Consider the following 26,239-nt stretch of genomic DNA (forward strand, 5'->3'; position numbering starts at 1 on the left):
AAACGAAAAAAAGATATCGAGCTGAAATTTTTACAGCGTACTCAGGACGTAAAAAGTGAGGTCAAGTTCGTAAATGAGCATCATAGGTCAATTGAGTCTTATGTCCGTAGGACCCATCTTGTAAACCGTTAGAGATAGAACAAAAGTTTAAATGTAAAAAATGTTCCTTATAAAAATTTAAACAACTTTGTTTGAAACATTTTTTTGTAAACATCACTGTTTACCCGTGAGGGCCCTAATTAGGCGGAAATTTTATAATATATACTATACTTGATTATCAGTTATGTATGTGTCACATGTTTGTATGTGTAATGTGATAAAGAAATCAACACTGACTATGCATGGTATTTCAACAATTAACTCAGTCAATTATTTGTTTTCACTCATATATTATTATGATTGCCAAAACTGCTATACTATTTAGTTATTTATCATTTTCTGCTTGTACATTTTTATAGCCATCATTCTCCTTGACTATATAATTCAATCAAAGTCACTATATTCAATAATGTATGTTATGAAATTAGTTCAAATTTATACACAAACTATTTTCTAACTAGATTGACATGTTTGTCTCTATAAAGTAGAAAATTTTATTTAAAAGAAGAAACTCATTCGGAAATCGATTTTATCTTGCTATTGCAGCCATTAATATAAAATAGAAATAACATAGATATATATATTTTAAAAAACTTCTAGAAATATAAATTCTGGAATATAAAATTTAAGACTTTTTTTATCTAAAATAAATTCTATGCTCTTAAAAGGCGACATTATTCTATATTCTATATTCTATACTAGCTTGATTCAGGCTCCACCTCGCGTTATAAAATTCGAAATAGGGCTAGGAATTGTTAAAATATATGTACAGATTTCAATTTTTTTTTTAAATTTTATATAGTCTTGATTCATTGAGTGTATCAGAACAGGTGGCCATGAATTGCATCTCGCTCACAATTTTACAGAAATCTTTAATTTATGGTTCAAAATGATGCTCATAGATGCTGAAGTGAAGTGTCATAGACTAAATTTGATTTTTTTTTAAATATCTTTATAAATTTATAGGTAATGTGTTATTCTGTTGTATGAGGTATATTATTGTACAGTTTCATTCAAATCCACTCAGTAGTTTTTGCGTGAAAGCTAATTCCAATGTTCCCTGCAGGAGTTCTGTGGCTCATACGTTTTTCTGTTTAACTGTTTGTGCATTTCGATGTTAACATTTTGATGGAATATAAAATAATAATTTGAAAATTTAATACCTAATAATTAATGCATGCGACTAATTTTTTATCTAAAATTATGTACCTACCTAAAAAGTAAGATACTTATTTTAAGAGAAAATAAAACTAAATTAATGTTTAAAAATGGTAAATATTTGGGAGGACCACTGTAATACTAGTTAGTATTCATTGCTGGTAACAGTAGCAAAACGAATTTTATTTCATCGATTGGGTTCAATTATTTTCGATTATAATCTTATTTAAACTACATTGACTCGAATTCCTTTTCTAAATATTTAAGAGTTGGTAGACATATCAAGATCCAAAAAATATCCAAAAATGAACACATGTCAGCGGTATTTGAGTCCATGATCTCTAGCACAGTGGACATATTGCCTCTTGGAATTGTTTTTCTTCCACTAAAAGTTTGGGAATTGGTTTTAAATTGCTTTGTACTTTTTACGCTTCCATCAACAAGGATTTTAGCTACTTTGATAATTATGTAATGTGCTTGAACAACTGTCGGAATTGATCAGGCAATAATCCTCAAAATTCCTCAGTGAAAGTGAGTGTATTTCTCTTCCACATCTTGATGCTATGTATATTTTTACGGTGTGCAATATTTATTCCTCTAAATACTGGAAAAATCCTCATGGAATAAAGCTTAGAAATGTAGTTTAGATTGACAAATACTAAGAGACGTTGAACGATTTCCTATAAATTTCGGTTGAATTTATGTAATCATATTCTCTATGAATGTTTGAATAATCACCAATAACGTCAAAAAGTTAAGATAGCTGCCATAAACGGGCTTAAGTTTAAAAAACAGCAGCAGTCATCCATGAAAAGACTTTTATTACGAGGTTTATACCTTTTGTTCTTAATTTCCACAATTTCTTTGCTAAAACCCCATTTAAGCTTGGAAGTTCTAGTTTAAGTCACACTTCCCACAATATCCCACGCGTATCTAAAATCAACCCCTATGACGAATGAATATAATGGTCTGGGGATATGACCATGGAATCAATTTAGCTTCCATTTTTTTAAACTTCTTTGTTCTAACTTCTTCTCATTTACCTATTTTCATGTAGATTCATTAACACTTCTTAGTCTAAAATGCCTCATTCTCTCTACAAAATATCCGGAACCGGTTTCAAGAATTATCAAACAGAAAAAATCAATACGTTTTACTACTGTTTCCCGTATATGCACTTGAAAAATATATAATTTTTATATGTATTCTAGTAAATAAATATTTACATAAAATAATTACTCCATTTTAAATGTTACACAATTTAAATGTCAACATGAGTTGAGGTTATGAGAGATGATTAAATATAAAAAAGTATAAGGTTAGGTTTTCTTTTTTTTTTTTGTTAATTACAAACAATTCAAATAATTGAGAGTTAGGTTAAGAATACATTTCAGTGGTTTGTTTAGTATAATATTGTTTTTAAAAAAGATATTAAAACTATTTTATTTTTATAAAAAAAGAATTTGTTAATTAATTTTAAATATGCTTCTAATTAATAATTAATAAAAAAGATAGATATAGATTTTTGTTTGTTTTAAAGAGCCACAATACAGTACCGTACGTAATTCCATTATACAGATACTGACTTGGCGAATAAACGAAGAACCACACAGATGATGATAAACATGACAGCCATTGCACACAATACACCAATCATCGCTGGATCCACGTATGTTTTATCCGGGAGTGGTTCGTTGACCGCTGGAAACAAAAAAATTTTTAATTAATATCACATTGCCCAAGTCTTGGCCAAGAAGAAAACAAGTTAAGACTGGTTTTGCCAGCCCTTGTTCAAGTCTCAACCAAGTGCAATTAATCTATCTTTGTTTGCTAATCACTGCCCAAACTTTGGCAAAGGTTCCAGCAACAGAAAAGTTACAGGCAGGTTAATAGAGAGAAGGACTGAAAGGAAAGCCCTTTAATTATTTTTTCTTTGCCACGAGGGTTCTCCGAAGATGGGAAATCATGCTTTTTGTCTTATATATACCTGATACCCAAGCTTGAAACTATGATATTAGCGTGACAGCTGGCGGTTTAAGATGTTTTTAAATTAGAAATCGACGAAAAAAGAATGCGTTTTCACCCATGGAAAATGTTTTTAAAATAATAAAATTTAAGCAGTTGCAGGTCAAATTTTTCACAAGTGAGAAATTTTTGCTCATTGTCAGGGAAAATTTCGTATCATCCTGTGTGTATATTTCCAATCAATAGCTTCAAATTCAGTTCACAATCAAATAAATAAATTTGTGTCAATTTCGATTATAAATTGTTCTAATTAAAAAATATTCTGTCTCGATTTTATGGGCTTTATAGTACGAATGTAAATTTATAATTCTCAGTACATGATTAGCTATTAAATTAAGTAATAATGTAAGTATTGGAGTAATTACTTTTTTAGTCATGTTTTATCCGAAAATATAGACTGAGACACTTTTGTAAGGCCCAAGATCAATTGTAAGGCCCTTATAGGTCACAATTTATAGAGTTTTGGAGATGTCAGCTGCATTTAGGTATGTCTATCGGCACCCATTGGTTAAAATGCCAACAATTCAGGAAGAGTTACAGGGAAAAATCAGCTTCTTTAAAAGTTTTTTTGCATTGAGCTAAAAAATTGAAAATTTGATAGTAGTCTTAAGCATAGACAACTAATTATAATATAGATAAGAAACTTGAACTGTTTTTACCATGTGAGTTCCAAAAACTTATCACTCTGTTCAACAGATTTCACTACTGTAGATCAAGTTCTTAATTTATATAGTATAGGCAATGAATATTACAAAAACGTTGTATGTATCACATAAACTTTCTAAATTTCTACAATCATTTTGATCATAGTTGCCTGGTCAAATTTGACAGACTAATACAAAAATTTATCTGAAATAGTGTCAAATAAAATATTAATTAAAAATAAAATAAATATTAAGATGGTTTTTCATTGTTGTGTGAAAGGTTGTGTAAAAACACAGAAGGATATTAGTTTACATGTGATTCCTAATAATTTTGAGGTAAGTACAAAAATTGTTAACTTGGATAGAAATATTCTTGAAAGACTTAATTTTTCAGAAGTTTAAAAATTGGACAATAGCGATTTTTCGAACGGACATCGAATACTCGAAACGTGAAAACTATCGTGTCTGCGATTTACATTTCGCCGACGAAATGAAACTCCAGGCTTCAACAGGAAAATTGCGAACTAACTTAAAGCCTAATGCTTTTCCTAGCCTCCACTTAAGTAGTAAGTTAAAATCCTTATGTAACTAACGTATGTTTAATTTATTATTGTATGTAGTTCTTATAGAGGAACCACGAATGTAGACACAATTTGATTATAAGGTAATTTTTATTTATTTTAGGTTCACAATTTTTACATGCAGAGACCTCGAACATAAATTTGAACAAAACTGCATCAAAACGACCTGGTGAGTGAATTTAATTGTTAGATACTAACAATTATAATTTAAAAAGTAAATATAAAAATATAGTTATGAGAATAAAAATAAAACCTAAAGAGATATTAAATATTCATTAATGAATTTTTTAACTTGTTATGTCTACTGAATAAATCGCCATGAAACACAAGTTTATTTCCTTAAACGCTTGGAAAATTTAGCTTTTATTAGCGTTTATTTTAAAGGAGAACTTTTGATAGCGAACCACCATCCAATTCTGTATGATTTTTCATGAGAAGGCATATTTTGTGCTCATTTACAATCTGTTTGGATTCAATTATACTTTATTAAATCACAAAAAATGGAATTGTTATTGAAATTTAGGAGCTTTTGTACTTTTTCACTATTTGATACCTAAAATCATAATATTATGTATATAGAACATGAGTTTTTTAATTGTTGTTCAAAAAATTTTTAATTAATTTTTATCAATAACGGCAAATTTAAATGAAATCAATTTTTAGGATCGCCTATTGCTTCTACGAGTCGAAAGATTATGGCCATAAATATCGAAGAAGAACAAATTCGACCTGCGTTTCAAATAGGTTTGTTGCCAACCTTGTTTCTTTTTTTTCTATTTTATCAAAAATCTATATTTTATTTTCATAGATTTGAAGAAAAAAATGTATTTACTAAAAGAAGGACATGTGAGAAGGGTGAAAGAACTATCGAAAACAGCAAGAAAATATTACCATATTGCGAAAGATATGTTAAAACTTGCTCGAAAGTTGAAAGATAAAAATGAAACATATCTTAAAAGATTGGAAAATGCAAACACGGATGCAAACATTTATTAGTTTTAATTTTAGTTGTAAGAAACACGATTTAAAATTTTTATTTGTAAATAGAATGTTTTTATTTTATACAAGGGTGTGGGTTCGGAATGTACATAATATTTTGAGGGGAATAGATTTAAGATTTGCTACTGATAGGATTAGAAAATTAGCTTTACGTAAATATAAGAAATATAAAATTAAACATAAAAGTATAAACAAAAATAAAAGATTAGTTGTTTAATAAATTTATTTTATAATTTAAAAGCGTTTTTTTTTTTCTTTAAAATATATAATTATTTTTTGTTTTACTGTTTTAAGCACATGATTTGGAAAAAAGATATTTGATAGCATTTCAAATAAAAATTTTATACCAAAACATGTTCTAAAACAGTAAAACAAAAAAAAAGTAAAATTTAAATTGTATTTAGATTTGGCATTGAGTATTTTAAAAAAGGCGGTCAATTGATTGAAGCGCTGTCTGGTGACCAGAGTGAGAACTAAATCTCAAGTTTCCTTGGTGATGATAGAGATGCCTATCTATAGTATAATATAAATATTTATTATCTATGGTCTTAAGAGAGTAGGTACATTTTACAGAACTTTTTATTATATCGAAAAACAAAGTGTTTTTTTTTTTTTTCGAAGTTTAAAACTTATGAATACCTCTACAAAGAAAAAATTTTGTACCCTATAAGGATATTTTCGGTAGTGCAAAACAAATTAGGAATTCGGTAGTTAAAAATAAATTTTTGTGGCTTTTGATTAGGATAATTAACATTTTGAAGTACTTTTTCAAACATAGTAGAATATCCTATTGAGTTTCTATTAATAAGATAGCTTCGCAGTTTCCTTTCTGATAAAAAACCCATTTCAAAAAAGGCAATCTAACAAAAAGAAACATCTAATTTAGGGCAAATATGACCTAAATGTTGGGGCTCTGTTGCTCTCGTCAAGTTTTTTTCTCCATGTTCGATCGTTAGGCTATAATATTTTTTTTTAATGAATGCTATTATTAATGTTGTTATGTAAAAACTTATTTTGAAATTATATGGTAATTTTGTAATTTAATTTAATTTGATAATTATAATTAATTGTAATGTAGCTTATGTGTATGTAGTACGAGAACCTGAATTTCTTCAGTGGATAAAATGAGTATAGATTTTTAAACATTTTAAAGAATTTAAAACAATCAGACTTGATAATTTTGGTGTATTTTGGCGTTTTGAACCTTATTTTGTTTGGTTAAAGAAGGTCAGAGGAGAGTATGTACAATGAAAGAGGCCGAAAGTATGATAAACACTTATTATTACAAACTTTTATTTTGTTTCACCTTTTACCCTGCGGATGGCCAGAGATCGAGTGTTATGGAAGTCGATAGGAAAGATCTTTGCTTTTGGGATATTAACGGGCTTATTATATTACCTATACATATAGGTAAGTTGGAATATTATTTTTGGAGAATCGTTAAGATTCAAATATTATGCTAGTCATCCAGAGACAATTATTAATGCTTTAAAGGACAAAATTGATTTAGTAAAACATAGAAAAATGAAATGAGCATCAAACATTTGATTTGTCGACCTTCACTAAAGGCTACAATACGGTAGTTGCGTGATGTCGAATTTGCCATATATTACGCACAAAAAATGAAAAACTAAAGTTGATTCCATGACAAAATTTGAAAGTGAAATTAAAATTGATTAAAAAACGAAGAAGTTACAAGCATTCAAAGATTGTTGCCTATCCTCTTTCAGCAAAACAAAGTTTTATATGTATTTTATATGTATCTCTTTGGTGATATCGGGCAATGACATCATTAACCTATGTCTTTCTCTTTTATTAGGAATTTTAAACGTTCATATTTTGCATACTTCTATAGATTTTCAAGTTTTCATTTTGTGATTGTCAGTTTCTTTTTCATATTCTATCCAATTTGTGATATTCAAAAAAATAATCGGTATCGTCAAATCATTGCGAAATTTACTTCCCAAAAATGTTCTAAACGAAATTTATGGTTAAAATTCAAAAATAAGGTATGGTTGACCTACAACCGCTCTTAATGAAATTTGAGCGGTTAAAATTACAGTCAAAATAGGCTAAAATGACATTAGTTATAGTTGCATGAGTATATCGGCTATAACAACATCTATTTTAAGTATACATCGGTTAAAACGACCAATATTCATTGGAATTATAAACTTTTTTAAGCTTTATTAACTTTATTTTGGACCCTAGTGACCAATTACCATTGAAATTAGTCAGCAATAAGGACCTACAAGTGTATTTTCACTTTAATAAAACAAATTTAGATATCCCCTAAAACGACGATTGGTTACTACGACCAAAATTAGAGATACTTTCTATGCTGTTTTAACTGTATACTTTTTGATTCCTTCGGGAATATATACTACATAATATCAGCGTAAAACTGTTGTTATGAAAGTAAGTTTTTATAGCTTTTAACGCTAAAACTGACGCATTTTCATTTATTTAGATGACTTTTAATAATAATTTTATGATTCTTTATTTTTACACGTAATATTATAAAGATAAACCATGCGCATAATTAAATAAATATAGACATCAAAATAAACAAAAGACATTGTATAAATATACCCTTTTGTATATATTACAGTATACACAGGGTATATAAACAAGTATATAATAAAAATAAGTAGGTTATAAATTATAATATAGGGTTTTTTTTTATATATGTATTATAATATAAAAATGTTTTTATACCATGTATATGAAATATACCAAGGTATACTAAATTTAGTCCCAAGTTTGTAACGCTTAAAAATATTGATGATATGAACAAAATTTTGGTATAGGTGTTCATAAAATTACCTAATTAGTCCATTTCCGGTTGTCTGCCTGCCTGTCGCCTTATTACTAAAAAACGAAAAAAGATATCAAGGTGAAATTTTTATAGCGTGCTGAGGCCGTAAAAAGTGAGGTCGAGTTTGTAAATGAGCAACATAGGTCAATTGGGTCTTGTAAACCATCTTGTAAATCGTTAGAGATAGAACAAAAGTTTAAATAAACATCACTGTTTACCCGTGAGAGCGCATATTATGCGCAAATTGTAGTATTATATGGGTATATCAGTTATATGTGTGTGACATGCATGTATGTGTAATGTAATAGAGTAATCAACACTGTCTATACATGGTATTTCAATAATTAACTCAGTCAATTGTTTGTTTTCACTTGTTTCCATTAACTTTAAACAGAAAGTTTGTTCTTTTTGGTTCGGTGTAGTACCATAAAAGTAAGTAGAAAAATATTGTGATAGAACAACAGATTGTTTCCGTACTTTAGTGTAATAAGTGTATACACTATGGTATAAAAAGGACATACTTTTAAAGAACTCACATATACATACATATAATAAATATAATATTATTTTAAAATGCAATCATTTTTTTATAACAATATTTAAATATAATTTACATATTTTTAAAATCAATATATTTTATAATAAAGTCAATATAAAGTTCCGACTGCTTCCAGTATGTTATGTTTGTTTTTTTATATATTTACACTTTGTTCCAGTAAAGTTAACACCCCTCAAGTCAATCAAATATGTTTTTATTTCATTGAGTCGTTGCTTATAGTCACAGAAACGAAACAAGGAAGTTCGAAAAATAACAGTAAGTCCATCTTGAATACGGTTTTTGCCATTCGATTTGTAAGATCGTCAGAAAACTTTGTTAACAAAATTGATTTATAAGAAATTTAAAAAATGCAATTTTATAGAAAAAAATTAAAACGGTATCTCCGTCGTGCCCTGGAGTATTCGGGAAATTCGTTATATAATCGAGCCAAACTCTGAGGGTACTTTAGCAAATCTGGGTGCCTGGTGCTCGATTATGTCGCGATATTCATGTTTAACGACCTCAAAAACCCCCGAGTAACGAGTTTGGACCAATTATATAATGAATTTTCCGAAAACTTCAGGAGGCGATGGGGATACCGTTTACCCTGGTAACCAGGTACCACGGAGACCAATTCTGACGAGTTTGGAGCCAATTTATATACGGTTAATTTAAAATGCAATTATGAAATGCATATTGGATATTTTTAATTTCTTATAAATCAATTTAGGTCACAAAATTTCCTGACTCTCCAAAGAATTGAATGCCGACCTCCTGTTCAAATTTTTCGAAATTTGATCTTATTGAGTTCCAAGGCAGAATAATTCACGAGATCAAAACGTTAGTTTCTCTATTTATGAAACGGGGTTGTCTAAATCGAAAATACAATCCAAGTATCCATTTGTTAAAGTATTAAACGATATAGGCAACGGTCATTACATACTGGTATATTTTTGGCAGAAAAGATATATTACCTTCAAATATCTCAAAACATTTATGGTGGAAGAATTATTTGGATATTTCAAAATAAAAATCATAGTAAGTCTTCTATTTTCTAAACAATTAGAAGATATTTTTTGAAAATTTAAGCCATTTACTGAAATGGAGTGGGTATACCGGGAAAAATCGTAATGAAGCACTCCAGATATATTATATTTTATCAAGTCTAGCGAGGGTCATATTTCATCGTACGAGATATACTTTACAATATTATGTTACCAAACATACAATTATTGTTACTTACGTGACAATGTGTCATAATTTGATTATATTTAAACTTTATGAATATATAATTAATGATATATAAACATTTTTAAATTCACAATTTCCTGAAATGCTGTTCAAATCAATTAAAAAAACAATATTACAAAAGCGCTTGTACAAAATGGATTCTCAAAGCGAATTCGATTGGACAAAATTCAAAATTATAATCAAAATTCATAATCAACAAGTTTTATTTAATAATTTATAAATTTTTATTAGATCTAGGGCGATTTCCTGAAAAAAAAATTATACCGTCAACTAATTGACACACTTATAAGTTTTAAACCGAAATGAAATGTAAAGTTGATTTAGTAGAGATAATGAAACATTTTACAAATTTTACAAAATTAATTAAGAAATTAAATTAATTATTCTAAGCATATGTTTTCCTAAGTTATAATTAGTTTTAGATTGAAAATCTTAAAGTCAATTTACCAGCGAAACAACTTTGCATAGGTACATGTCTACATTTTTTTTGGTATGAAATCAAAATTTATCGATAAATAAATCAAATGCATTATGTGTACAATCATGGTAGAATTTATCCAAATTTTCACAAAATATTTGCACATGAGCAAAAAACCCAAATATCCTAGGATTTATCTAAGCTAATAACTGTCAAAGAGATCAATCCTCTGCTTATATATCATGTAGTTATTTGAAATATCGAAGCGACATTTTATGGAAATCCATTTTTAGTAGAAATACGCAGCACCATTAAGATGTCACAAATTATATTTTATTCATAAAAACTATTGGCCTTATCAAAAAACTATGTACAAAGAACGATTTTAGCTGCAAAAAATTCAGGTATTATTCCTATGGCCAATTAGTTTTCATCGCCGAAGACTTAGACAGTAAGAGTTTTTTTGTTGGTTTGAATGCAAAATCTGAAAAAATAAAAAATGTGAATTTTGTCATGGAAATCGGATTATAGATATAAAAAAATATTCTAAGCAACTTTTTAACCGACTTCAAACAAAAACGGAAGAGGTTATCAATTCGACTGTATTTTTTTTTATTTTTTAAATGTTTGTTACCTCTGAGCTTTTGACTGGGTGAACCGCATAATTTTCGACTGAGTGAACCGATTTTGATGATTTTTTTTTTTTATTTGAAAGCTGGTGCTTCTCGTTTGGCCCCATTTCAATTTGGTTCAGTTCTGACAATGGCATCCACGAGAAAACCATATAAGTCTTAAATTTGCATTAAGTATGTTCTCAACAAATGGACGAATAACGCAAAATCACGCCAACCGATTTCGATGATTTTTTTTATATTGAAAAGGGCTTACTTCAGAAGTAGTTTAATGGCAGTTTGGTTAGGTTCTGATTATGAGATCCATGACAAAGTAACAGAACTCTTCAATTTTTTTTATATTTGAATTATCTACCGTAACGTCGTTAAGGTCAAGTAATTGTCGTAGTCGAATATGATGATCAAAGGAACTCCTTGACGGCTTACAATAAAAACTGCGATCTGTGATAGAATTTGTAACTGAATATAATCAAATTGCAATCCGCTTACGTCCTTTGCTGCATTGTTACATGACGTAAGCGTTCTAATTGCACTATTTAAGGTATATTATGTTCGACCTTCATTGTCGGTAGACAGATTCCGTAGTCTCGTTATTTCCGTCAACGATCTATCGTCATGTGGTTTATTTAATAGTTTGTTGGCGTCCAAATCTGACAAAACTATACCTTCCAAACTTTTGACACGACTTAGTGCGACATATATTTGCCCTTTTGCAAAGTTTTTTTTTTACCAAGGTCGATTACAGCTCTTTCGAGGGTGGTACCCTGTAGTTTATGGACTGTAACCGCCCAGCTTAATATTAGAGGCAGCATACGGCGTTCTACATCTCCGTAGGATCTTAATGCCTGAAACGTAGTGCAAGATGGGGGTATGGGTATGCAACCATTACTATCTTTTAGCCTAAGCCCAATAGATTCGTCATCAAATTTAACATACACGGATTCTGGTAGTTCTCCATCCTCCAGTTGATCTCTCCTCAAGGCCGGCCATTTGATTTTTTTTATTATACCCATAGCTCCATTCACCCATTTCATTTTCGTCCAGTTCTGACAACGTCATCCATGAGAAAACCATAAAAAATGTAAATTTGTATTAAGTATGCACGACAAGAGAACGAATAACTCAATATCATTCCAACCGATCTCAATGATTCTTTTTTTAGTGACAAATTAGTGAGTGTACTTCAGATTCACTAAAAATCACAAAATAAAAAAAAACTTTTAACAAAAAGAAAACCGACTTCAAAAGAAAAACTTTTCCAAAACAAATTAATATGCACTAAAAAGTAAAAAAATAACGATAATATAATGTAGTTAAAATTATTGTTATTTTTGGAGTCGGTGTCGGCCAAGGAAACAACTCTGACAGAACAGTTTGCTACATTAGCTTGGCTGACACCGACTCCAAAAATAACAATAATTTTAACTACATTATATTAGTTATTTTTTTACTTTTTAGTGAATTTTAATTTGTTTTGGAAAAGTTTTTCTTTTGAAGTCGGTTTTCTTTCTGTTAAAAGTTTTTTTTATTCTAATAATTTTTTTCAATATCTCTAACCATCTCTGATGCTAGACAAAATATTAAGAAACTTTAGACCAAATATTAAGAATTTGTCAATTTGTTTTCCTATAATTAACGAAAATATGAGGGTATCTTCATCTTAAATGTGACACACTGTATATTCACGAATTAAAGAAGATCCTAAGAAACATATAGTTAAAAACCAATTTACACTAATAAATTAAAAACTATACATTTAGCTTAGAGCCCAATCAAAATCTAAAAATAAACGCCTAGATTTCAATTCCGTGTTAAGTTAATTGGAATTTAATTTTTCTAAATACACCTCTGTATTGATTTTTCAATTTTATTTTTAACATTTAATTTGTAGGTTAAATAAAATTGTGCAATTGTGCTATAAGTTTATTATTTATGTAGATATATTTATACACACAAATATAAATTTTTCGTTTTTTCGGATAAAGCCGAATAACATTATCATATAATATATATTATATTACATTATTGTATGTATTTAGAAAATTCGTACCTTTCGTGATAGTACGAAAATAATTAATTTTTTTCTCTCTCTTGAACAGGAGGCATTTAAATAAAATATTTATGTAAATTAAAAAAAAAAAATTATTATTTGTATTTATTAACTTCCTGTTCGAAATTTATCGTTATAGTACCGTAAATCGACAGTTGTGCATTGTAACTTAAAATTTTCAACAAGATGTTGTGCTATTTTTACTTGTAATGGTAATAAATAATATCGAGTAAAAACCCAAATATTCTATCGCATAAAATTTTCAGTCCAATCATGGCACAGAGGAGAGGGCGTAAGGAGAACGAAACAAAAAATTTGTAATTTATCGATAATTCATATAGTACAAGTGAAAACAAACAATTGACTGAGTTAATTGTTGAAATACCATGTATAGACAGTGTTGATGAAGCAATCGTTTGTTTTTTGACTAAGAATCTAATGTTTTCTTGCAAAAATATAATAATAAAAAAAAGTGGGAATTGAAGAAACCAATGAAATAATATAATAGTTTTGTTTAAATGTTTTTTTCAAAATAATATAACCCAATTGAAATCAGTTCATACCCCTTCTTTAGTTGAATATTATCAAATGACATTTATTAATATCTACTGATTATCATTGGCTACTGGTTATCGAATGATAGCCAGTGAATTTACTAATTTATCAATTTTTGTCATACTTGTAGCGCCCAAATTAGGGCTCAGATCCAAAATTGGTAAATGACTTTTTCCTTCGTCTTTATGAGCTTATTCTGTAGGCCAACGATCTGCAGTTAATAACAGAACATCCTGTATAAAATATGAGTATTTTCCAATTGTGTATAGTAAATTTCAAATTTAAAAAAAATCGTAGCGCAGAAGCCAGGAGCTAAACAAATTCCCTCAGAGATTGAAAAAATAACAAATTTTTCTTAAAATCGAATATTGCATTTTTAATTTTTCAAGAATTTTTCGAAAACTAAGATTCTTGAGAGAAAATCACAAGAGTACTTTTTTGCTTTTAACTGATTAAAAAATACATAACTGTTTTTTATTTTGAAAATATTCACAATTTTGTACTATATTCTATTTTGTACTAAATATAAATTGTTAAATCCATTTCTAATGATATTAATGAAGCGTCGTTTGTATTGGTTTGTTTTGAAGGAATGGTTTCTTCTGATTCATGAATGTTGCTTGCTTTGAATATTGGGTTTGAAGGAGGTGTTGGAATCTGAGCTGTGGTATCTGTCAGAATTTTGCAGTTGTCAGAGTCGTGCCCAAATTTTTTGCAGATGGGGCAACGATTTTCATCTAAGGAAATGAAAACACGGTATTTTTCATTTTCGTGTATCATTTCTATTGAGTCCGGGATCGCTGGATGTTGTTGGTGGACAAACAACTGCCGTCGAAAACTCAGAATATGGTTGAATTTTTCCTGATGAATGCCGGCAGAAAGATGCTGTATTCCAGATTCTGGTTTAATTCCAAGGTTTAGAAGTCCTTCGATTAGTACATTATCAGGCAGAGTTGGGGAAGCCCAGATAACGAGTCGGTGTGTTGGAGTGAGGTAGTTCCTTATAGGTATATCATATGTATGAACTTTTATTGTTTTATATTTTTGGGTAATATCTTCAGCGGTTTTTTTTGAATCTTGGTAAATACATATCCTATTGTTTGAAATTCTGGAGGCAAATAAGATTTTTGTTTGTTGAAGCACATTTCCAAGAGCGACAACATATTCTTTTAAAGGAATTCCTTGGACTGGACATAGAATGATGGCTTGGTCTTTTTTTGGTGCTTGCATTTTTAATTTTAATTTATCAGCAAATGTTGCATTTTGTATTTTGGGGATAGGTGTTGGGAAAAGACTGGTAATATCAGGATGAGTTTTGGAGTTTGACGGTTGTGCAATATGCAACAATATTACACTTAAACACTAGGCGCACAAAGATAGTCAATTAGTTTTTTTTTTAACACACTATTTTTCAAGTTTATTTCTTACAGCATTTCAAGTTTATTTCTTACACACACATCAAATCATATAATCTGGTAGATCCTACTCACTGTCTTGACCTAAGAAAATATTTACTTGCTACCTTTTATTAATAACACATTTTCTTTCAACTAGTATTTTTTTCAGTAATCGCAATTATGAAAATATACTTTCCCTATAAGATGTAAATTCATAGTTAATTCAATAAACTGAAATTGAAAGTTTTGAACTAAAATAGAATTACGGTTTGTGGCTGCAGGGATGTTTGAAAAGAATAGTGACTATTTTTATTGAACTAATAAACATTATAAGTGACATTGTGAATGGCAGATGTAAATTTTCATTGATGGATCAACCCACAGGTTTATTACCAGTGTGGTAAATCACACAAAATATAAATTCTATATTGGTAGGTATAGGTTTGACAACAATTTGATCACGTAATGATCAAACATGAGTGTATACATTCAAGTAAAAGAGTTCGTTCGTAACTTTATCATAAGAATGTATCTGAACAAAATCAACTTTTGTCTCCAAAAACCTACATTTTTCCTTAAACAACAACGCAAAAAATTTTGCTAATAGAGGTCCTTGGAAGCGATATAAGATCTTTGGAACGCCTCTGATTGTACTCAGATAACTGTCATATCTGTCATGTAGTACCACAAGGTCTTTCCTCCCTTCATCTAAGAATAGTCTGTTTGAAGATAGTCTCTTTAAGGAGAAGCTTGCTTTTCCAAACAAAACACCCGGACACTTTTTGATGTTTGTTTGCGGCAGCATTCTGCCATTTCTAATCAGCTCGTCGACTTCACAATTTCCAAACTGTCTCTGTGTCCCGGTATCCGTATCAGATTTACCTTCATTTGTTCTGCCAGTTCATTTAAGGACGTTTGGCAGTCCTTTCCTATCATGAGTTAGTTGCGAAAAAAATTTCTATTTTTTAATAAACAATAAATACTTAATTAATAAAACAGCCCATATACCAAAGGAAAATAAACTTGAAAAATTAATAACTAGGCAACGTGTTTAACGTATATGTCATCCATGTATAAGAGCCTAACTTAACCATGAAATAAACTGATCTTATACACGTATAACATATACGTAATACAAGTTGCTTATTAATTAATTTTTAAGTCAATTTTATTCCTTTGATATTTGGTCTGTTTTATTTAATTAACAATTTATTGTTTATTATATCAAATAGAAATATTTGCTCAATTAACTCGTAGTTTACAAATTATAATTGGCACTAAAAAACCATATTCCACCAGGTTTTAGTAAAAAGTGGTCGATTTTTTTCATTTTTATTTTTTAGTCGACTTTTTTTTACATATGTGATCTAAACCAATCAAGACACCGATTTTATCTTCAAAATTCTGAATAATTTTTTTAGTGAAGTGACTTTTGTAACATCTTATACTGTTATCATAGTGATTTAAAAACATTTACAAACTAGTAAAACCATATATTTTATGATTTTTTTTTATTCTTCTATCAAGTTTTATGTATTTTTTGTCAAAATAAATAAATAAAATACTAAAGACATTTGACATTTGATACAATTTATTGTGGTAACAAAAAAATTTACGAAAATTTGCTTTAATGTGTTCATAATTATCGTTTGATAATGTACAGAATGTTACCATCACTGCTCACTTACATCATAAAGGACTCATGGAAGCAAAATTGAAGAAAATCGTCAATATTTTTCTACATAAGAGTGCCTGTAATATTTAGGGAACGCAAGTGTTTTTTGACGTCAACGAACTTCAGATTAGAGGAGGCGTGAAAGAAAGACTGAGTAAGATGATTCCATTTTCTCATGGCAAGATCTGGAAATTGAAAGAGAAGCTGTGATATTGTTTCCTACACCTCCCCACTGCGAGAGCTTCTGCGATTATCGCGATGCACTTGTAGGCCCCGTCGTTCTGGGTGACTGTCGCCTATCTAGTTTCCTGGTGTATCCATAGCGATTTTGTTTATAGAGGCTCTTTAAAAGCCTTAAATTGTACACCGACCATACCTGCTTTATAGAACCACAAGCGCGTTTTTCCCTCAATTTAAAATTCGTCTCTCTTAAGATATCCTCAATTAGAAACAGCTTGCATTTTGTAAACACAACTCCCGAATGCTGGTTAATTCTTATGTCCTACAACTTTGCGCTATTTCTCAATTCCTTAAAATGTCCCTACGTTCCGGTGCCTATATGAAGTTTAAATTCATTTGTTTCATCATAAAATTTAAGGACATTCGGCGATCTTGTGCTATCTTCGGATAATGTTAGTCATGCGAATTTAGTTTTTCAATTAGGGGGAGGTATTTGTTTTCTTTTGGTAATCATTAAATTGCCAGAAAGGAAATGGGCAAAAAGATGAGTGAAATACTCATATATTCATATAAAAAAAGTTCCAATTTGGACTCTTTTATAGATTCAAATTCTTTTTTCCAATAACTTTTCTGAAATAAATTTTATGCTATAAATGTTATACTGATAGACACAGTAGGTAGATGATATTTAATAAAAAAAGTTAAATAAACCATCTGATAAATTTTTGAATGACAGGATAATCAAAAAGGAAAATGAAAATTTTGTGCTGATATAGACGACATATAATTTCGAACTTTCCCCCATTACGCATTTCAAAGGTATTATTTTCACTAGAATTTTCTATATTATATATGTATGCATGTATGTATGTATAGATTAATTTCATTAACATTTAAAATAGAATTTTATGTGAATGGCGAACAAGACAATTTAATAAAATTGTTTTCTTGTTTAACTCAAAAACTTTTCATTTAAAATTGGTTTCATTTGAATTTTATCAAATAAAATGATCTACGTTTGTTTCATTATCAGTATATTCTCTTTATTATATAGTGTGATTACTGTAAAAGACTCCACCCAAATGGAAAACTGATATTAGTGAAGAAATAGTCTTATCTTATTCTTATCAAAATTCGTTTTTTCAAATGTTCGTACACAATTTCAATAATTTGAACTGAAAATTATCTACAATTTATTAAAAATCGTTTTTTACTAGAATTGTTTGCTTTAAATATCGTATCTTAAAGGAGATTCTCTTCCAAAGTTCGAGTTTTAGAAAGTAGAAAAATAACATGCAATTTAAAGAAAAAGTTAAATCCGATGATTTGTCTGGACTGTAAGAAATTTTTCAGAAAAATTCTTTTTTCTCAAAATTGATCGGAATTGAATGTATCGGGCTAAAATTTGTATGAGTCACATCTTTTTCTAGAATTTCAACTCCTTTATTTTTCGAAAAATTATTAGAGAAAGTTGGAAATATGAGGTCACTGCGGCATTCCTGATATTTTGAGGTTATTTTGCTCTATTCAGGGTTCGATAGTAAGCAAGGACGGTGCAGAAATTCGTAATAAATAATTATTTCTTTTATTCGTCTCAATCGTCCCAGAGATATCAAACCTAGGACCTTGTTGATATAAACCCTGATACGAAGTTTCATTACTGTCCCGTCAGCCTCTCCCTAGAAAATCTCATTTTCGTGTATTTGCAAAGGTTTTCCTTAGGGTGAGGGCCTTCTCTAATATTCCCGGATATGTGGCTTATACCAAACCTAGGAACACCTTAAGGTCTAGTCTTGTGCCAAGTTTAATCGATATCGTGAGAGCCCATTTTGAGAAAACCCCAAAAATCCAGTTTTGGCCTAGAGGGAAGTACCCTTGAAAAAAGGCCTAGGGAGAAAATGATGAAAAAAACGTCTGGAATTATGACCAACCTGAACCTATGTACCGAACTTGAGAAAAATCGGTTGAAAATTGAAGGCTCCAGCATGATAACAGACATAGCGACATACCGACATACCGACGGACGCAACATTTTTTAAAAACCACTTGGACCCTCAAAACGTGTATTTCCGTTGAAACCCCGATAATGACTTTTTTTTCGATCGCAATAATTTATTATATTTATAATATAATAAAGTAAAAACAAGTGAAAACAAACAATTGACTGAGTTAATTGTTGAAATACCATGCATAGTCAGTGTTGATTTCTTTATCACATAACACATACAAACATGTGACACATACATAACTGATAATCAAGTATAGTAAATATGTAAATTACTTTATAGGTTTCTGCATTACCGACCGATATTTAGTGTATAGTTTGTACACATATTATAAAATTTCCGCCTAATTGGCGCCCTCACGGGTAAACAGTGATGTTTACGAAAAAATGTTTCAAACAAAAGTTGTTTACTTTTTGATAAGGAACATTTTTTACATTTAAACTTTTGTTCTATCTCTAACGGTTTATAAGATGGGTCCTACGGACCCAAGACCCAATTGAACTATGATGCTCATTTACGAACTTGACCTCACTTTTTACGTCCTGAGTACGCTGTAAAAATTTCAGCTCGATATCTTTTTTCGTTTTTGAGTTATCGTGTCCACAGACGGACGGACGGACGGACAACCGGAAATGGACTAATTAGGTGATTCTATGAACACCTATGACAAAATTTTTTTCCTAGCATCATTATTTTTAAGCGTTACAAACTTTGGACTAAACTTAATATACTATGAATATTTCATATATACATGGTATAACAAGAAAAAAATCTATATAATTAAAGACAGATTTATTCTTTGTACAATTTATAGAAAATTTATTTTAAAAGAAAATTCGGACCATATTATATATATAATGAAAAGTATGTTCTTGTTAAAAAAGAAATATATATATAAACTTTTTATAGTATTTTATTGATTTTTATTGTTTCTATCACGAATGATTTGAAATAATATCATATCAAAAAGGATTTTTTTTTCTTCTCTGGATATAATCAAAATATTTTCAACAAATTTTTATTCTTTTGAAATAAAAACATTTTATGTATTTTATTGAGTGTTTCATATAATAAATAATAAAAAATATCTGATTTTTTTTATTTTTCTAAAGCTTATCGTGCTACTGGTCTAAATAGGTTGAATTAAATTCTTTAGAAAAAATTAAAGGAACAATTTTTTAGGATTCAATATCAATACTAGTAGATTAAAACTAAGTGTTGTAAAAAAGTTTTGGTTTATTGCACAGTACATACATATAAACCAAATACCTGTTTTGTAGTCAAGTAATGAGTTATTTTTGGCTTTAAAATACCACGCAACTACTAAAAATATATTGTGTGCAAGTGGTGCATATAAATTTGATAATATAGATATCGCTTTTCAATCATCAATACTCTAACTTTAGTCGTCTCTGTTCATCAAATGATGGATCCTCGATGAACCCGTGATTAAATTTTGTTTTTATATCATCGACAACCTTATATTTTTATGGCATTATTATAAACTACAATATTTTAGACAATAGTTATTTATCACACTTTCTAGATTTTTTGATATAGAAATATCCAATTGAAAACGATAACCTATACGATTCATCATTTTTTCAGCCTACTTTGAACGATAAAATAATAATAAAAAGCCTGGTGACCTAGGAATTTTTTGTGATTTTTGGAAACTTTGTTAATCAAAAAATGTATTTATAAAGTTTATTTGAAATACCTAGTATTATTCAATCCTTGCATATCTCCTTAAAATAGACAAAATTTGGAAAAATAAATAATTAGATGGACAATTTTGATCTAGGGATTTTTTTTTGAATTGTTGTAGAATTGAAAGAGACTTAAATAGTGCAGTTACTTTTCAGGGAGTTTAATAAATAAGTACCTACTATCTATACGCACTGTTTTCCGTACACTATTTCCAACTTATCTTTTGAGGGAAATAATAATACTGCATTCTTAAAAGAAAATACGTTGTGCAACTCGTGCGGAAAATGCATTTAATCGCACTTGGTGTACAATAAACAACTTTACAGTAAAACCTACAATATTAATCATTTCGTAAATCAAAGTTTCATATACTGGTCACTATGAAGGTAAATTAATCATTTTAAAGTGTTCTATTTAAGAGTTGAACGAATTCGAACCCTAAGAGATTATGTTTATAGATATATGTTGTGTTTAAATAGTTTCCATTGGCTTACCGTGTGTTAGTTCCATAGGGATTAACATCTTTTTATATAAAGCGTTATAAATTTGTCAGTCAATTTGTAATGAAAGGTAAGTAATTTCGAATACGTGTTTTAATGGAAGGTTATTTGGTTTTTACGATCGAAAAGTAATAATTTTTTTTTTACAAGTTTTTATTTATGCTTGTTTGGGTAAATCTTGGAAATAAATTTTAAAGTAGTTATCCACAACCGATTGATCTAAAATTTTACATTCACGTTAAATTTGGAGGACAAACGAATCAGTCTTTCTTTATAGACTCTCATGAAATGAGTATCAAATTAAAGAGCTTGCAAAGAATTCGAATAACACATGAAATCGGAATATAATGTATTTTTATGGTATACATGACCAGATTTTTCAATCGCTTTCACCATATTTGAATACATACCTTCCTTTCTTTCGTCCTGCTTTTCGCCTGGGCATATTAAAAGGAAATTTTTTAATGGATCTACAGTACACAAAGAAGAGTATAAACAGTGTTCGTTTATGTAACAAATCTAAAAAAAAAAAATTTCAAAAAATTATATTTAAAAAGACGCGAAAATAGTATGAGAGTCAGAAAATACTGATAAATATCTGCCCAAACGAAAATCAAGGCGATTGTATAAAATGCAGCCCATTCCACCATTTACTGAACACACTGTAGGTACTCTTGTATTTTTATAAGAAATATTAAAAATTTAAATAATGGCACCAGTTTATATAAAACATAGAATCAAATTAAAGTTTTTATTTCATGAGATTTTCTAGATAAATATTAAGAACACAACTGTAGTAGTATAGTTAAAGCTATAGGAAACACTATAAACTTTAAGGTTAAACGAACACTATCAAATATTATATACAAGTTTGTATGTTCATAAATAGTGACCAAAGCTAATTCAGTATTTCTAAGGTTGTACAATATCTTCTGGGCAAACTGATTATTCGAGCCATATTTTATGAAATAGAGAGAAGAAAATTTTTTATATACGTATTTCGGCAACAATTTAATAATTATCATTATCGGCCTGAATCATAACTATTCATACATCAATTGTGTATGTTTATGTTTACTTAATAAATTCTGATTACAAGTATAAACGCCAAAGTCTTTTGATTGCTAATGATATTTTCAGGATGCAATAAACTATAACGAAAATAACTTGTCAAGAGTCGAATCCATGTCTCTTGGATTCATGTCAGGCGACTTAACATTAAATTTGATGAAAAAAGTGCGTTTCTAAGATATACCATTTACTCCCTTAATTTATTTATAAATTAAGACAACTGCAATCGTTTCTCAAATATTAAATTTTATGAATTCATTAATAATTTTAAACCCCCGAACTAGAAAAACAGGGGTGTTATTAAGTTTGACCGCTATGTGTGTGTGTCTGTCTGTCTGACTGTGGCATCGTCGTGCCTAAGCGGATGAACCGATTTTGATTTATTTGTTTCGTTTGAAAGGTTATTTAAAGGCGAGTGTACTTAGATATTTTTCAAGTGCGAATTTAGGATTCCGTACCCGAAAAATTTGCCGGTTCACTTGTTTAATATAATATTACAAAAAGTTTGTTTGTACCTTCACGTACTGTCAGTGTTCGTATGGCCTTAAAGAGTAGAATAGCAAACAAAACTGTACCAGAATAATACAAAAAAAATTTTAATAGTATAATTTAGTGTTTGAAACATATGTTTATAATAAAAATGAAACCTAAGTATTATGATATGAAGTAACACACGAATTGTGTAATTAAATATATAAAAAATAAAAATTTATTAAAAAAGTTGTGGGTATATAAACATAGAAAATTATGTTGTCATCTTAATTAATTCTAAGAATGGCATATATACCTGAGCAGGCAATTTTCATTAATATAGGTACTTGAATTTGTTAGTTTTCCTAGAAGAACATCTTATTTTCTCTAAAAAAATACACAATTTCTTGATAAAAATAACGTTATTCTTTTGTTTATTTTTACGAAGTAGTGGAGAAACTATTAAATGTGAAATGTGTGTAGGATACACGTAACAAAAAGAGTGGCATTTTGTGATCAAAATATTTTAGAGTAAGCGATCTTTTCACTCTGTTAAATATGTCCCTCGACTCCAAAATCGAAGATAATAATATTTAAGGTTTCTTGCAAGTTTTTAAATATGTATTTCCAAGTCCAGTTAATTCAACGATTGGACAGATAATTTTCGAGAAATTGTACCTGAGTAGTCAATTTCTTAATCTACCTTACCTTTAATCAATAAACCGTCAAAATAAATTAAAATTTCGTAATGTATTGCAAATAATTTATTGTATACTTTGATATGACATACAAAATATTAGTTTTTGTTCTTACAGTTATACATTTTGCACTCAGCTTGACTCGTAATTATATTCTAATAATTTTCTTTTACAGGCAAACACGCCTGACTTTTTGAATTGCGAATTGGTCGATTAAATCTTCATAATCTAAAAGTTGAAGTACCTACGGCCGAGTCGATGCATAGAATAGCTAAGCTATTGGCCTATTGGCAAAAATAACTCAAAAACATTATTAAATTTTCCAAAAAAAAACCAAATTTAAATTTTATGATTCCAGCAAATTAAAAAAATCAAATATTAACATTTCAAATCTTCTAAGAAATAAATTAATTTAATTATTTCGATTTGACAAATATTGTCAAATTTCTTGAATTGTCTATTAAATGATGTATGATTAATTAAAAGAATAAAAATTTCTATTGAGAAATTTTGATGACAATAAAAAATTTTTTTTTTCACTTTCCAAATTTTGCCGCCCCAGAAAATTTGATGCCCTGGGCACTAGCCCCGACTGCCCGTAGTGTAAATCCACCGCTGACTGTAGCCCAGGTTCGTGAGTTTGATATCCACTCCGTTGTATATTTATTTACTCTGCTTTTACTGACATAATTGTAATGAATACTCACTGAACCATAAATTCCAATCAATTCGCACTTAATCGATACAAGTTTAATATTACATATTACTCAATGCAGATATTTTTTAGTTCAATTTTTTTTTTTCATTATAAAGGGAATTCGAATATTTTTACCTGGCTGTATTTTTTCCTATGTTTTTTTTTTGAATTGTGGTACCATTGACGTTTTTATATTATTCAAATACATACAGGGTGTTCTGTTATTGATAGCAGAAAATTGTACCAGTAAATCAAGCTTGACAAGACAAATGGAAAAGCTTTATACCAAATTTCTATTTGAGGCCTGATGCGGAAGATGTGACTATGGGAAAATAGAAAAATTTAGGAATTCTCAGACCTATCAAATTCATTAAATTAGTAGGTGTCAATTTAGAATATAGAGGGGACTATCATCAAACAATAATTAATTGTAAATTGATTTAATTGGGTAGTGAATACTAAAAAAAAATTTTGTTATTATTTATAAAGAAAACAAAAATATGATTCACCAATACAATTAGATGTGGGAGGTATCAAATTATATATTATAATAGGTCCGGGATAGGGGGGAATAAATTGTGTAATACAGAACACAAAATCTTAAACATTGTCTCACTTTACAACGTCAACACACAACATACATACTTTGGTTTGTCTCGAACTATATGTATCTAAGCATAAATTTAGCGAAACGGACTGGTCCGTTTTGCTAATGCTTACGGTATGCTTACGGCACATAATGCTTACGGTATGTGATATCGCACGACAGGTTGCGTACAACACTTAATTTACTAAGAAAAGCAGTGTAGGTTTTAATGGGTTAGTTTTTATAGTAACATAAGTAGCCAAATAGAGTTTTTTTGTAATAATTTTGCATTTAGAGACGCTTTCCATTATGATAAAACACATCCTCTCTTTAAGTAGTGTTTTATTGGTTTCATTCAAAATTTTATTGAACTGTGATTCGATAAAGATATATTAATTTATTATGTTAATTATCTCGCAAAGTAGGCTTCAGATCCAAAAGTGAAAAATAACTTTTTCCTTCGTCGTTATGAGCTTATTCTGCAGGATAACGATCTGCAGTCAATAACAGAACGCCCTGTATACGAGAAAGACGTAGTGTTATATGGACATAGTTTGTAAGTTACTAGTCATTTGGGGCCAAACAGCAAACCAATAGCGATCTGAAATTTATATACATTCTGTTATTATATACGTACTACCTATGTATATTTAGGATACCAGGAAGGTAATATAAAATTCAAATATTTTTTTATTAATCCCAATTGAGAATAACGATCGCAACAATATTTAGTATGGGAAACCATCATTTTTATCAATATATGCCTACATATATAAAGGGTATGTTAATAAGCGAATGGATTAAGGTTGATCGGACATCGCTTTTCAGTCGGCATTCAAGGACTCAAAGTTTTTTGTAGTGGCAGTTTCTTTTCAATGTGTGGCATGCCGTCATTTAACCCTATTTTCCACAGTGTTATTTGCTTATATATGAGTAATCATATGCGGAAAATGATTCCTGTAAAGAAAGAACGGAGAAAATTGAAAAATTATTACTCCACAGGATAACACATTATTAATTTGGTCACTAAAAATATGCCCATAATTTCATCATACTTCTCTACGAAGGCAACTCTCTTATAGAAGGCACTCAAATTTCAGTGATCCTTTCCTGCGGGATTGCTTACAAAAACCAAATTGAATCGGATATGTTCTTCAAATCGCTCTCTGGGGGATTTAAAAATTTTTAAGTTCCGGGAAGAACTACAATCTATATAACTTTTTCAGGTCAAATGACTGGTTCAGGAACTTTCCTTCTTCTTTGGAGTTTTACCGGATATCACAACAATTATGTAAGAAAATCAGATTTATGATTCGTATAATTTTTTCTTTCTACATTTCCTTAGTTGCTATAAAATTAATCGAAGTTTCTCTAGGAAAAGAGGATTCAGTGATGCGAGTTTGTTTTAACCTTCAGGCTTATTACTTTAAAACCCCCGCTATTGTGAACTCCTTTTAGATTGATGGATTAATTTGCCTAC

At 29.3% G+C, this 26,239-nt stretch overlaps 1 protein-coding gene across 2 annotated transcripts in view; it reads right to left on the reverse strand.

Moving 5' to 3' along the window:
* LOC123297389 overlaps nucleotides 1–26,239 on the reverse strand; it is a 140,984-nt gene that overhangs the window by 7,521 nt on the left and 107,224 nt on the right. For both annotated transcript variants that reach the window (XM_044879034.1, XM_044879043.1), the window contains exon 4: nucleotides 2,844–2,958. In XM_044879034.1, the coding sequence (XP_044734969.1) occupies nucleotides 2,844–2,958 (115 nt within the window). The remainder of the gene's footprint in view (nucleotides 1–2,843; nucleotides 2,959–26,239) is intronic.

The sequence above is a fragment of the Chrysoperla carnea genome, chromosome 1 (genome assembly GCF_905475395.1).
Source record: "Chrysoperla carnea chromosome 1, inChrCarn1.1, whole genome shotgun sequence".
Classification (NCBI taxonomy): domain Eukaryota; kingdom Metazoa; phylum Arthropoda; class Insecta; order Neuroptera; family Chrysopidae; genus Chrysoperla; species Chrysoperla carnea.